This window comes from Callospermophilus lateralis, chromosome 1, assembly GCF_048772815.1.
Source record: "Callospermophilus lateralis isolate mCalLat2 chromosome 1, mCalLat2.hap1, whole genome shotgun sequence".
Classification (NCBI taxonomy): domain Eukaryota; kingdom Metazoa; phylum Chordata; class Mammalia; order Rodentia; family Sciuridae; genus Callospermophilus; species Callospermophilus lateralis.
In genome coordinates, this window is record NC_135305.1 from 65,046,394 (window position 1) to 65,059,047 (window position 12,654).

The 12,654-nt window shown below is 32.6% G+C and overlaps 1 protein-coding gene across 1 annotated transcript in view; it reads right to left on the reverse strand.

Moving 5' to 3' along the window:
- The window catches only part of Sema3d (semaphorin 3D), a 155,915-nt gene that overhangs the window by 63,846 nt on the left and 79,415 nt on the right, over window positions 1–12,654 (reverse strand). The window contains exons 5-7 of the mRNA XM_076862571.2: window positions 8,428–8,547; window positions 3,868–3,961; window positions 1,174–1,302 (exon numbers count right to left, since the gene is read on the reverse strand). Of these exons, the coding sequence (XP_076718686.2) occupies window positions 1,174–1,302; window positions 3,868–3,961; window positions 8,428–8,547 (343 nt within the window). The remainder of the gene's footprint in view (window positions 1–1,173; window positions 1,303–3,867; window positions 3,962–8,427; window positions 8,548–12,654) is intronic.

Here is a 12,654-nt window from a genome sequence, read left to right on the forward strand (position 1 = left end):
ATTTGGAGATCATATTTTTTCATAAACAAATATATCTGGAGATTTTGACTAAAGAAATGTTTGTAAAGTGTTTCTTCTTTTGTTTATGTTGTCACTGCTTAAATCACGCTGAAAGATACTGAGATGGCCCCTAGAAATGCTCTACCTCGGCCTCTTCCACTAGAGCCCAATATTTATGGTGAAAATGGCAAATGTATTCTGCCTGCTTAAATAACAGTTTTATATTATTCTGTCCTGAGTAATAAAGGCATATGGTAATTAGAAAACATTAGAAAATCATGATAAAATTTGGCCTGTTGTAAGGCAATGGGGTAAAAAATTTAGACTCTTGTATTAGTTCTTAAAATAATTAAGGAAATTCACTTAGACATTTCTTAGATTTTTTTTTCTTTTTTAAACCCAAAATATGGCATGACCCTAAACATAATAGTAATCAGACAAACCTATGTCAATATCAATATTCTTAAAACTTTACAGGGCTGTGTAATGCCAAATATAAATTTTAGCAATAGAAGTTGTCATTACAACTATCAATGTTAAGAAATGATAAGGAGAGGGAACTATTACCTACCTGATTTGATAATTACACATCATACACACATCATACATGTATGTATTAAGTTCATACTATATCCCCAAATATGAAAATCATTGTTAATTTAAAAGAAAAGATAGAATTATGTATCAATTACAAATAAAAAATATGTTCTAGAAAAGAAGTTAGCATTACAGTCTCACCCCTTTCTACTGAGCTAAGAGTCAATAGATGGCTTAGTCATTAAACCACAGACTGTGGGAGTCAGATTACCAGCTTGAATCCTGGCTCTGTAGCTAAGAAGTTATAAGACCTTGACCAAATTAGTCAACTCCTCTCAACTGCAGTTTGCTGATCTTTAAAAAAAAAACATAAAATAATATTATATCTTACATGTTATTATGAATTTTAAAAGTATCTATAAAAGCATAGATAGTGCAAACTACATAGCTCACACTCAGTAAATACCAGCTGTTACTATACATAACAAAAATTTCTGGAGATTTGTCTAGTTTGATGTGAATTAGTTTCAAATGTATTTTATAATGTTGTATTTAATCAACTATAACAAAACACAACTGAATGGTCAATAAGGAACTTCTTATCAATCTCAAATCAATGACAAAACAATCACTAACCATTGAGCCAGTAGTGCTCTGAAATGTCAGTTCTGATGTAATGGTGGTCATGAGTGGGCCCCAGGGACCGTGTGAATGCAGTATCTTTGCCAAGGAAATCAGATGCTGTTCCAGAATAGAGGTACTCATCTGGGAGAAAGAAAAGCACATGTAGGACTTTTCAGATACTGACCTTAGATACTATTGAAAACATACAAATTTCACAGCAGGACACCAAAGACAATGATTGCTTCACATCAGAATATATTGTTTCACAAATTTCACTTTCAGATTTTGAAAAATAAGCTTAGTTGAAGACACAAGTCAATTACCTTTCGTCATTTAATGCTAGATACTCTAAAAAGGCTAAATTCTTCCACATTAATAATTGCACATGCATTGGCTTCTCTTTGAACCAACTCTTTATTCCTTCTCCCCACAAATATTTCAGTAAAACATTATAGTTAGGAATTCTTCTTTGCAACAACACACAGAAAATATTAAAAAATTAAATGCCATAATGAGGAATGGATTGTGTAATTAGTATTTACTTAACCGAACAACCTCAAGGACCACAACTTTTCTTTGCCTAACCTCTGCTGAAAGGGAGCTTTCAGCACTGAAGTCATTCTTTGTAATTATAACATGCTGCATTCCTTGTAGCTAATCATGTCTCTAATAGTTCTGATAAACAGGAGTTCTTGAAAAGAGAAAGATGTTGCATTACAGCATACCAAATTTCTTTGTCCTATTATTTACATAAAGTGAATGTCCATGTTTTATCAGGCACAGAAGAGAGAAAGGGTAAGGAAAAGAGAGAGGGGAAAGGGGATGGGGGAGGACAGAGAGGAGGAGAAGAGAAAGAATGTCAGGAAGGAGGAGGAAGAAAGGAAGTAAGTGCAGAGGAGGGTACAGGAAGGTGAGGGGGCTGAGAAAAAGAAGGAAAGAGAGCAAGGAAAGAGAATCAGAGACTAAAAAGGAGAGATGAGGATGGGGGAGTGGGGAGGGGGTGCTGGGTCAGTGACAGGGCCCCCCTACTGCTAGTGGCAGGGCTGGGAAGGGGTGGAGTGGGTGGCAGGAAAAAGTGTTGCTCCTTTGAGAGCCAAGCCTTTGCCATTTCAAGAGCCTTTTAGAGTCAACTACTGTGGGCTATATGTTAAAAAAAAAAAAGTGTAAAACTGGTCTACAGAGCATTTAAATTTTTAAATGCCTATGTATGAAAATAAAAACATTAGTTTAACATTGAAATTCAACTTTCCTCAGAAATGTAATCTAAATTTATCTAAATAAGCCTTGGGAAAATTATGCTTAAATAATGACAGTAGGCAGCTTATAAAGGAAACCAAACAATACACAAGTGAGAGAAATTCAGCTGTGTAAGTTTGTTAAAGACACAGTAGTACTTCATCCTCTTAAGGTACTTCCTAAAGTATGTCAGGTTAAATGGAAATATTTTCTTGCAGAGCAAATTTTTTTAAATCAGAAAAACATAACATAGTGAAACCAATGATCTTGCTTTGAAGTGAAACTGTGCATGTTTCTGTGTGTTTTGAAAATTATGTGGCTAACATTTACTCGTCCTCAGAAAGTGAAATAGATAATCTGGGATTCTCATCTGTCAAGTGGGATTAATACCCTTTATAAAATACAATGGACAAGTGGGCATTGGTGAACTCTTTTTATGATTCTGTGTATGACTTTAGATGCAATGAAGACAGTTTTTAAAACTAGATATGCAGAACCAAATTTTAATTTGAAACCTACCATGTCTTCTGATAAAATAGTTAAATATCTAAAATTATATATTTCAAAGTAATGGTTTGTTTCCCATCCTCTTATCAAACTTTTCACAGTGTCTTTGTTGAGATCCCAAATCATCTATTTCACTTTCTGAGGACGAGTAAATGTTAGCCACATAATTTTCAAAACACACAGAAACATGCGCACTTTCACTTCAAAGCAAGATCATTGGTTTCACTAATGAAAATTAAAATGTCACGGTGCTTTAGTCTGACAGTTTATTCAAACATTTGATAGACAAGTTACATAAAAAGAGACCAAGTCATGAACCAAACCAAGACAAAAGGTATTCTGGTAATGGTTGAAATTCTAGGATCCTGCTGACATTCTATAGAGCATACTTCAGACCACACAGTACTGGCTGCCTCCTTTGAATAAGATAACCATCTCATATTTAAGATGTATTCAAAGTGAGAGAAGATTAAATGTGCAGCAAAAAAAAAAAAAAAAAAAAATTCCCATTTCCATTAATAGAACATTTGGGGAAAAATATGTTGTAACATTATATATCTGTATTTGATAGCTTGATTCATTTGGTTTATTAATTTACACACATGCAGAATTCTTAAATTTAACATCCCTACTGAGCCAAATGGGAACATAACTCAGTATAAAAAAATAGGCATATAAATATAATATTATAGAACAAGCATGTCATTTGCATTAAAAAATTCAACCAGAAGTTCATTTTAAAAGCAGCTGTGTAGACATTAGGATTGCTGAAACCTCACTTTATTGGAATGTTTAGTATAAAAAGATTTGGTACTAAAATACTGGAACCAAATAGCTGGTGGAAGACTAATCCAAAATTATCTTCAACTCAATAAGAAAATGTGGCTTTTCTACACATGTATGTCTACGCATATCTTTTCAGAACATCATTTTAGAGCAAGAACTATGTGTCATCAATCTTACCTGTCATTACTGATGCAAAAGGCTGCTGAGGATCAAAAGGACATTTCAGTCTGCCAGACTCTAAATTATGTGGGTCCAGTTTGAATATGACTTCCTGTTATGAGAAATATTAATGCAAGTGAGATTTTTAATGATATTACAACCAGTAAGTACATAGAAGATAAGAATTAAATTCTAACTCATTAATTCAATAAAAACTAATAGAGCATATATAGCATGTACTTCATGCTGATCCTTAACTCTTTAGCCAATATTACATTTGGCAAGACTCAATTCTCATGTTTGGTCTCCTTTTTCCCAAGGTGGTAATGAACTACTATCAATATCAAAATCACTAAGCAAACATATTTTTTAAGCTTACTAATTAGTTTATTATTATTAATTTAAACCAATTTCCTCTTTTAAGAAATAAATTTATTATAATATTTATGCTAAAAGAAATAAATTTATTATAATATTTATGCTTTTATGTTAATGATTTATGTTACTAAGCATCTGCAACTATGTCAAATTACTTAAGCCATGCATGTGTGAGTGTGTGTGTGTGTGTGTGTTAAATGACATAAAAATGTTCTGAGGCAGGCAGTTAATTTTCAGAGCTATTGATGCATGTGGGCAAAAAAAAAAAAAAAAATCCTGTTGTAGTATTTTCACTATTATAAAAACACTATACACATTAAAGCCACATAGTTATTTTGGCTGAAACATCTATTTTTCTAATAGTGGCCACAGACAGAATGACATTGGCAGACTTTTAATATTCAGGGAAAAAAAATAACATCGTAAGTTGATCTTTCCAAGAAAAATATGAATGTATAATGAATGCAGCCCCATGAGCCTGAGTGTTTCATAACAATGACAACACTACATCCAGCAAAAAGGCAGATGACTCACTCTCTGCATTTGTTGGAGAAGTCCAGCATTTCAGACATTCTCTCTAGATGGATTATCTGCAAAGTTATAATATAGCTCACATGGAATAAGAGAGAACTGTTCAATGCTACAAGCATTGAAGCAAAAGGGATAGATGACATTGTATTACTTATTGTATTATGTTGTCAGTTGAGATTTTTTTCCCCTTTGGAATGAGACCAATAGTAACTAAAAAATAGTAATAGCAATTTAAGTAACCTGATTAACAATCAATATTATGTAGTTTTAAATAAACCTACTTTAATGCTAGCCATAGTGGCACCTAACAGTTAACAGGTACTAACCAAGATCTAGGAAGTTTATGCAGATTGTCTCACTGAATCCTCACCATAAGTCTAACAGTGTAGCTACTTCAACAATTCCAGCTCTGCCAATTACTATAACATTGAAGATAGAAGGGGCACATTCTTTGTTCAGTGTCACACAGTAGCAGTAAAAGGCAAATCAGGAGCTTGAACTCATGGTTGTCTCCAAAGTTAACAATATAGTCTCAGAATTTTAAACTCATTTATATAAGAATGTGTTCATGTTAACTTATTGACTCACTGTGACCATGTAACATAAGTCCAAGTGTGTTTAGTTTGATCAAGTTAGTTAATAAAAAGTAATAGAGGAGCCTAGGTACAAAAAAAATATCCAATGAAAATGAATTTAGGGCATACTTCCAAACATAGCTGGGGACAGAGATGAGTGGGGGATGGGGTTGTGATAGTGGCTCTTAAGTAAGTTTACTTATCATCAAAGGCACATTACTTTCCACAGGTTCACAAGGCCTGTTGACTCTAAAAGTCTATAATGAGATACTGTAAAGGGAAAAGTAAACTAAATCCTGTTCTACATATTATAATAAAAAAACTAGAAAATATCTGGAGACAGCAGGAAAGCAGGTTTCCTTGAGCCAGTCAAGGGTACCTACAGGAAAATAAAGTAAAAGAATGGATGATTCAATGCACTTCCTGAGATAAACTCATGGCATTACATGGCACTCTAAGTTTTGAGATTTCAATTTTATGAGATTTGCCTCCTGAAATTCCTTAAACCTAATTATTTATGCAAAAATCACCTGTCTGAGCTTCTCATACAGACATATTGTTAGAGAAGGAAAAAAGATAAGAAGATAAGAATGATAGTAAGAAAATATTCAATCATCGCAACTAGGAAAGTTACTGCCAATATCATCCCCACTTGAAGGTGAAATGTGCAGCAACAGAGTGTTGATCTCAGAGAAAAGAACTTGCTTCTAATCCAATTGTTAAACAGCTATCACAACTCTCAGTATTGCAGGGTATTAATATTACTTCATAAAAGTATATATATATATATATATATATATATATATATATATATATATATGTGTGTGTGTATACACACACACACACACACACATGCATATGTATTTTAAACTTATGCCTTTTTACCTTTCTGTCTTCCTGTTTCCTATTTTAATGAATATTAAGTGATTAGAATGGAGCAAGTGATATTCCAAATTATTGTTATTCCAATCATTTTCTCATTTTGTACTCTAAACTCTGTGAAGCAGTTACTATCATAATAATTATCATTTTATTGAATAAACAATAAATTAGGAAATGAATGCAGTAGGCATCAGGTCATGGAGTTGGTAAATGACTGAAGCCATATGTCAAGCTCTGATGGTCCGTGCCCAAGTTACTATTAGAAGTTGTTGACAGCAGTCTTGACTTCTCTGTTGAATCTGGATCCAATTGCCCTCTTGGCATGACCTACTGAACAGGTTTCAAATGCAAAATGTGCAATTACTAACTCACTATTCTATCCACAAACTTGGTAATACTCTGACCTCAATAAATAGGACCACGCTCCAACTGGCTGCTAATTCTCAAGTATTCATCATAGTTATTTCCTCTTCTCACTGCCCCAGCCACGTTAAGTAGCAGTCTCCAGAGAGTTCCTTCCTCTAGCCCTAGAGAGTATCACTGTTCCTTCTCCCCAGCAATCTTATCTTAAATGAAAAGGGATTCTAAACTCTTTCTAGAAGTACAATAATTTCTTGAAATTAATGGTTCATTTAAAAAAGTTAACAATCTTGAAGGAAGACTGCCCATACAATTACCTGTACTTCTGACCTGCTGAAAACTCTCAAGGCTTAATACTCCTGTTCACTCATAATTTTCTTCTTCATAGAACTTGTAAATTTGACTGCCCCAGGGCTTCTTGACAGTCCCAAGCTAAGTAATTAGCTCCATCCAAATTCCCTTTCAGCACGTGTGACTTTTAAGGAGCTATGAAACACTATTGGCTTCCCTCAGCAGGTTGTGAGTTTGGCCTTTAGCCTCAGGTCTCAAAGCACACCCAAGCTGTGGGGCTATCTCATATAATTACACCCTATGCTATGAGCTACTGTTATATATCACCCTTCATCAAAGCTAGGCCAGGAGAACATTACACCAGCAACAAAGAATGATGGATTCAGTTGCCAAGTCTCCTAGTGGTTCAGAGATTTAACCATCATGGTTGCTTTATTTTCAAACAGTGGAGTCTGGGCTGCTTAGACAAGCTGGTTAGAGAGGAAAATCTATCCTGCCACACTCGTGGGTTTGATCTCTGCATGAATCAGTTAAATCAATGTAAGGAAACCTGTTTCAGAACCCTGGACTTTACTTTCAAACACACAGCCAATCATCCTGCAAATATATGTGGTTATTCACAAGAAGCATATACATAAACATGAGGATAACAGTCCATACAAAGAAACAATTTAGAGTTCATATTTTAAAGCTCAGCAGAGTATGCTGGCTCTAGATGCAGACTGTCTTGGTTCTACTCATTACTAGATCATTTATTGGGTGGGTGACCTTAAAAATAAAATTTCTTTTCCAATAGGACAACTTTTGCTAACCTATATGTTAGAAATTATAAAGGTACTAACTTCATTAAGAGTTTGTGAAATTCCAAAAAAGTAATCCATATAATGTGCATGATATAGTCTATAACTCACAGTACTTTAAAATAGTCATTAGTTAAATTTCTGAAATTCACATATTTCTTATTTGCAAAAGTGTTCATTGCTATCTGGAATAAATTCATCTTAATTAACACATACTTTATTTCTTCTATGCTAGTTAGGTGCTACATAATCAGTAAGTTCAGTTTGATAATTACTATCTATATAAATTTAAGAAATTCATTAAAGTTCTCTTTACTTAGTGACCACTATCATAAGGATTAATAACAGGTCAACTTTACTATGAGAAAAATGAAATTACATAGAAGATATAATTCCACTGCAAGATCTTATGGAAAATGGATTCTTACCAACAGCAACAAACTATATATATCTACTTATAAAGAAAACTCAAGGGAAAATGTAAAGTATCCAGAAAGCCCATAGAAAACAAAAATACTTTTAGCATTTTCATTATTAATTTTATTTTTTATTAAAAATAACTTTTAATAGAAAAATGTATTATGTAGCTAAAATGTATAATCAAAATGATAGTCCATAAAATGGTTAGGAAGATGAGTCCTTATACAGTTAATAAAGTGTGTTTTTAATCTTTATATTCAAATATATCCCATTTATATTAAAACTATTAATTAACAAAATATTGCAATAAATTATGCCTTGCATACTGTGCATTATATTACCTCCTTGTAGGCTCCAAGATCAATATATCCACACACTGGATGAAATGCTCCAGTTCCACACACATAAATGTGAGTCTTGTTGTAAGGTTGAAGAACTCGGATGAAATTTGCACATTCTGTCTATTGGATATAAAAATTAAAGCATTAGCACAGGGCTCAAGTTTTTGAAAGATTATCCTTCGTATCACCTGTTTTTCAAGTAGATAAATCATTAAATATTAAAAAATAAAAGTATTTATTACAAGGTTTAAATGTCTAACTGAACAAAAAAGATAGGGCAAATGTGGAAATTATGGCTTAATAGAGTAACTACTCACAATTATAAAACTTTTGAACTAATCAGAATGTTAGAATGAAAATCTTTATAGTGATATTCAGTGAGACCTGGAGAATTATATACACAGAATGTGAATGTGACATCCATACTTTCTTTCAAGTACACAGAGAAGAGCATCCATTATGCTCTGGTGTTAACACTCTATCCTACATGGCTCTAATTGCAACACCATCTGTTGCAGCTATACTGAACACAACACTAGACACAGATATGTATTTCATTCATATAGATCAAAATGCCCTATACTTGTTTCCATTTATTTTCAAATGCTGCAAAGTCTTTAAAAATTAGATTGTTTCCTATTGATTTCAATGGTCTCTTTTGTTTTTCCCATGGACATGCTTTAAGACTTGTATCATCTCTTCTTGTTTTGAATATGCTTATATACATAAAATATTTATTTATATCCTCATCATTTTTAGAACTTAATGTGCCTTGGTGTGAGGCTGTTGTAATTCTGTATATTTGAAGTTCTGTAAGCCTCCTGGATTTGACTCAATTTCATTCTTTAAGTTTGGGAAATCTTTTGATATTATTTCATTGAAAAGATTGTATATTCATTTTGGTTTGTATCTCCAAGCCATTAGAATTTCTATCCCACATTTACTAATTAATAGTAGTTTTCTATGTTTTTCTGAAGTAGTCACTCTTTTTTATGTATTAATTTTCAATATACCTAAACATAGGTGATTTCTTTTCTTTACGTAAGTTTTGGAAACATTTTCTTAATCATGACTGCATGATTTCTAGTACCAAAGACACCTGAGGAAAATATTAGGCTATAGCACATTTCTATTCTTGATAATAATTCTACATACAAGGCAGTTGAGTATTTAAGGAAGCTAGAAACCTATGAAACCACTGATTTTTTTCTTGAAAAAGTTCAATTTTTCCTGATTAGCTATGGATTCCTCACCAGTGAGGCACTGATATAATGCTCACTCTTGTAAGGGCTATTGGGAGGACTACATTAGATAAAAGAAAAAGGAAAACAGACAATGATGTAACTGTTAGAATGGTTCTTAAAATTAAATAAAATTTTAAAAAGGTAGAGACAATGACTTAACCAATAAGATTGTTGTGATTGCTAACCAGGATTAAATTTAAAAAATAACATTTAATAATTATGCATTCCTTACTCTGATTTCAACCTAATACAAAAAATTAATATTCCATGGCTGCTCTGATTTTAGAATAAATAACTATGTCTGCAAATCTGTGCAACAGAGTTCCTAGTTTCTTCCTTCCTTCACCCAACTAATCTGCAAATTTATGTCTCAAAAGTTTGTAGATCTTAACAAAATCCACAGGCTCTATCACAAAGAATATTCTATTAAACTCATTGAGTAGTTTTGCTCTCTGCCTCCTTATAAAAAAAAAAGTAGTTGCTTAAAACTAAGAAATACAATTACCAGTATTGATCCATCTGGTAGCCACAAAGATAAAGGATATTTCTTAAATCAGGTAGATAGATGGAGCACTTTTTAACTGGAGCAGCACCCTGCATACTGTTGCTCTGTTGCACACTGCACTGAAAAAGGCCATCATATTTTGCTCAGGCATGCTCACTGACAGGACTTTTATTTCTTGGTCTTTCCTCCCTTAATAGATGCATACAAGGGTAAAATCTACCCAAAGAATAGTAAATACACAAAAAGGGAAAGAGTAAAAATGTATGGCTGAAGAGAGACGTGATGGATGCACTGAGAGCTATTTCATCATTTTTACAAAAGTTTAGTTTTACACAAACAGTCATTAGATAATAATTTTGGAAACTTATGAAAGAAATACTTGTATAAAGAAATAAAACAACTCTCTTTTTCCGGATTATAAATAATGAAATCAGAAAGTTAGGGACTATGAGAAGCCTTACTGTTAAAAAGGGAAACAAGGCCCGGCATGAAGTTGTATACACATAGGAAATATTTTAGTGACTATAAAACAAAAAGAACAAATCACACCTAAAACATTTCTCAACCTTTAATGTTTCTAGGACTATTTATAAAAATGCAACCAGCCCTGGAAAGTAACTTAGCTTGCCAGTTCCCACACAAGGTGAGAGATCACCTAGGATTAGTGTTTGGAATCCCTTCCCTCTCTCTGATTGGACTGAAGTGGAATAGAATATAGTGTGGGTGAGTCTTGAATTATATGACACATTTTATTAAAAAAGAAAGCCTGTTCAAAGGTTTTTTGTTTTGTTTTCCCCCAAGGAAGTTGACAGAAGGCAGTTCCCTAACTGGCCAGGAGGCAGTGGAAGGCATTGGTTGCCTGAGGAAAAGAAACCTAAGATTAGGGATCATGAAAGATAAAGTCTCTGATTTCTAACAGCCTGGAGCAGGACATTTTAGCCAAACAACCTTGCCAAATGCAATTACTTTACAGTGACTTCCCTTTTAATTCATGACTTCATTATTTTTTTTTTAGACTCAAAGATTACATACCCTTTTTTCTAGCATGCTTAACTTTCGAAGTTTTGCTTAAATAGACTAATCAATAATTAACTTTATTTAATTCATTTAGCAACTTGCATGGCTATTAATGGTAAGGTAATTCTCTGAGGCATGAAGAAAGATAACTTTTGAGAATCAGCTTTTATAATGTTCCCTGAAAGCTGGCTAATTTGTTAGCTATTGCCCACAATAGCTGCATGTAACCAAACAATCTAGAAAGTAATATATTCAGCTTTGGGAAAGTATTAAACTTGTATCTTTCCTATTCTTCCTACCTATTCTCTCCTTTCTACTCATATCACCCCATTTGTTGAAGAGGAGAGAGAGAGAGAGAGAGAGAGAGAGAGAGAGAGAGAGAGAGGATCAAAACCATGCATTAATATTTAAATTCTCTGAAGTAATATTACATGTTTTAATGTTGTATCTTTATTTAATATGCTGTATGCATTTTTATATGTAAAATTAATAAAATTAATATAAAGCTAAATTAATATTTGCAGAAACAAGTGGTCAATGCATGAACATTTAGAATTTTAGTTTCTCCTCAGTTATCAAAAAGATATTAGCAAACAGAAGTACCTGCAATTCTCGAGACTTACAGGGAGTCTAGTTAAATCCAATATAGGTTTATATGGTTAAAAATAAAAAGAATCTCTCTTTCTCTTTATATATGTGTATGTATGCACTCACATATATAATATATATGTAAAATATATTTTTAAATATATATAATATAATATAAATTGGGCTGGGGATGTGGCTCAAGCGGTAGCGCGCTCGCCTGGCATGCGTGTGGCCCGGGTTCAATCCTCAGCACCACGTACAAATAAAGATGTTGTGTCCCCCGAAAACTTAAAAAATAAATATTAAAAATTCTCTATCTCTCTAAAAAAATATATAATATAAATGTAAAATATATATATATATATATATATATATATATATATATATATATATATATATATTTCGTGGTGTTAGGGCATAATGCATACTAGGTAATCACTTTACTATTGAGTTACATGACCAAAATCTCTTAAGGTGTGTTTTTATTTTTAACATTTTTGTAGAATATTGTGATCATTGAACCTTGTTGGATCATTATTTGGATGCTATTCTCGGACATGATCCTGTATGCAGAGATAGCTGGTTAGTTCTCAGAATGTTTAAATATTTTAATAAATTGTCAGCATTTTAAAATAACTATATAAAAGTTCAAATATCACAATTTCTTTCTTAAAAATGGAAGATGTAACAGTGAACATTTTTACAGAGAAATAATTGGTCATTTTTTAAAAAGCAAAGGAAAATATTTAAAAGAAAAAGACTTTTTAAATATTGAAAGTCTAGTACTCATAAAATAAAACTGCTAAATAATATTTTTCCATGAGTGGAAAACATATTAGTTATATGCTTTATTACACACACACACATACACAT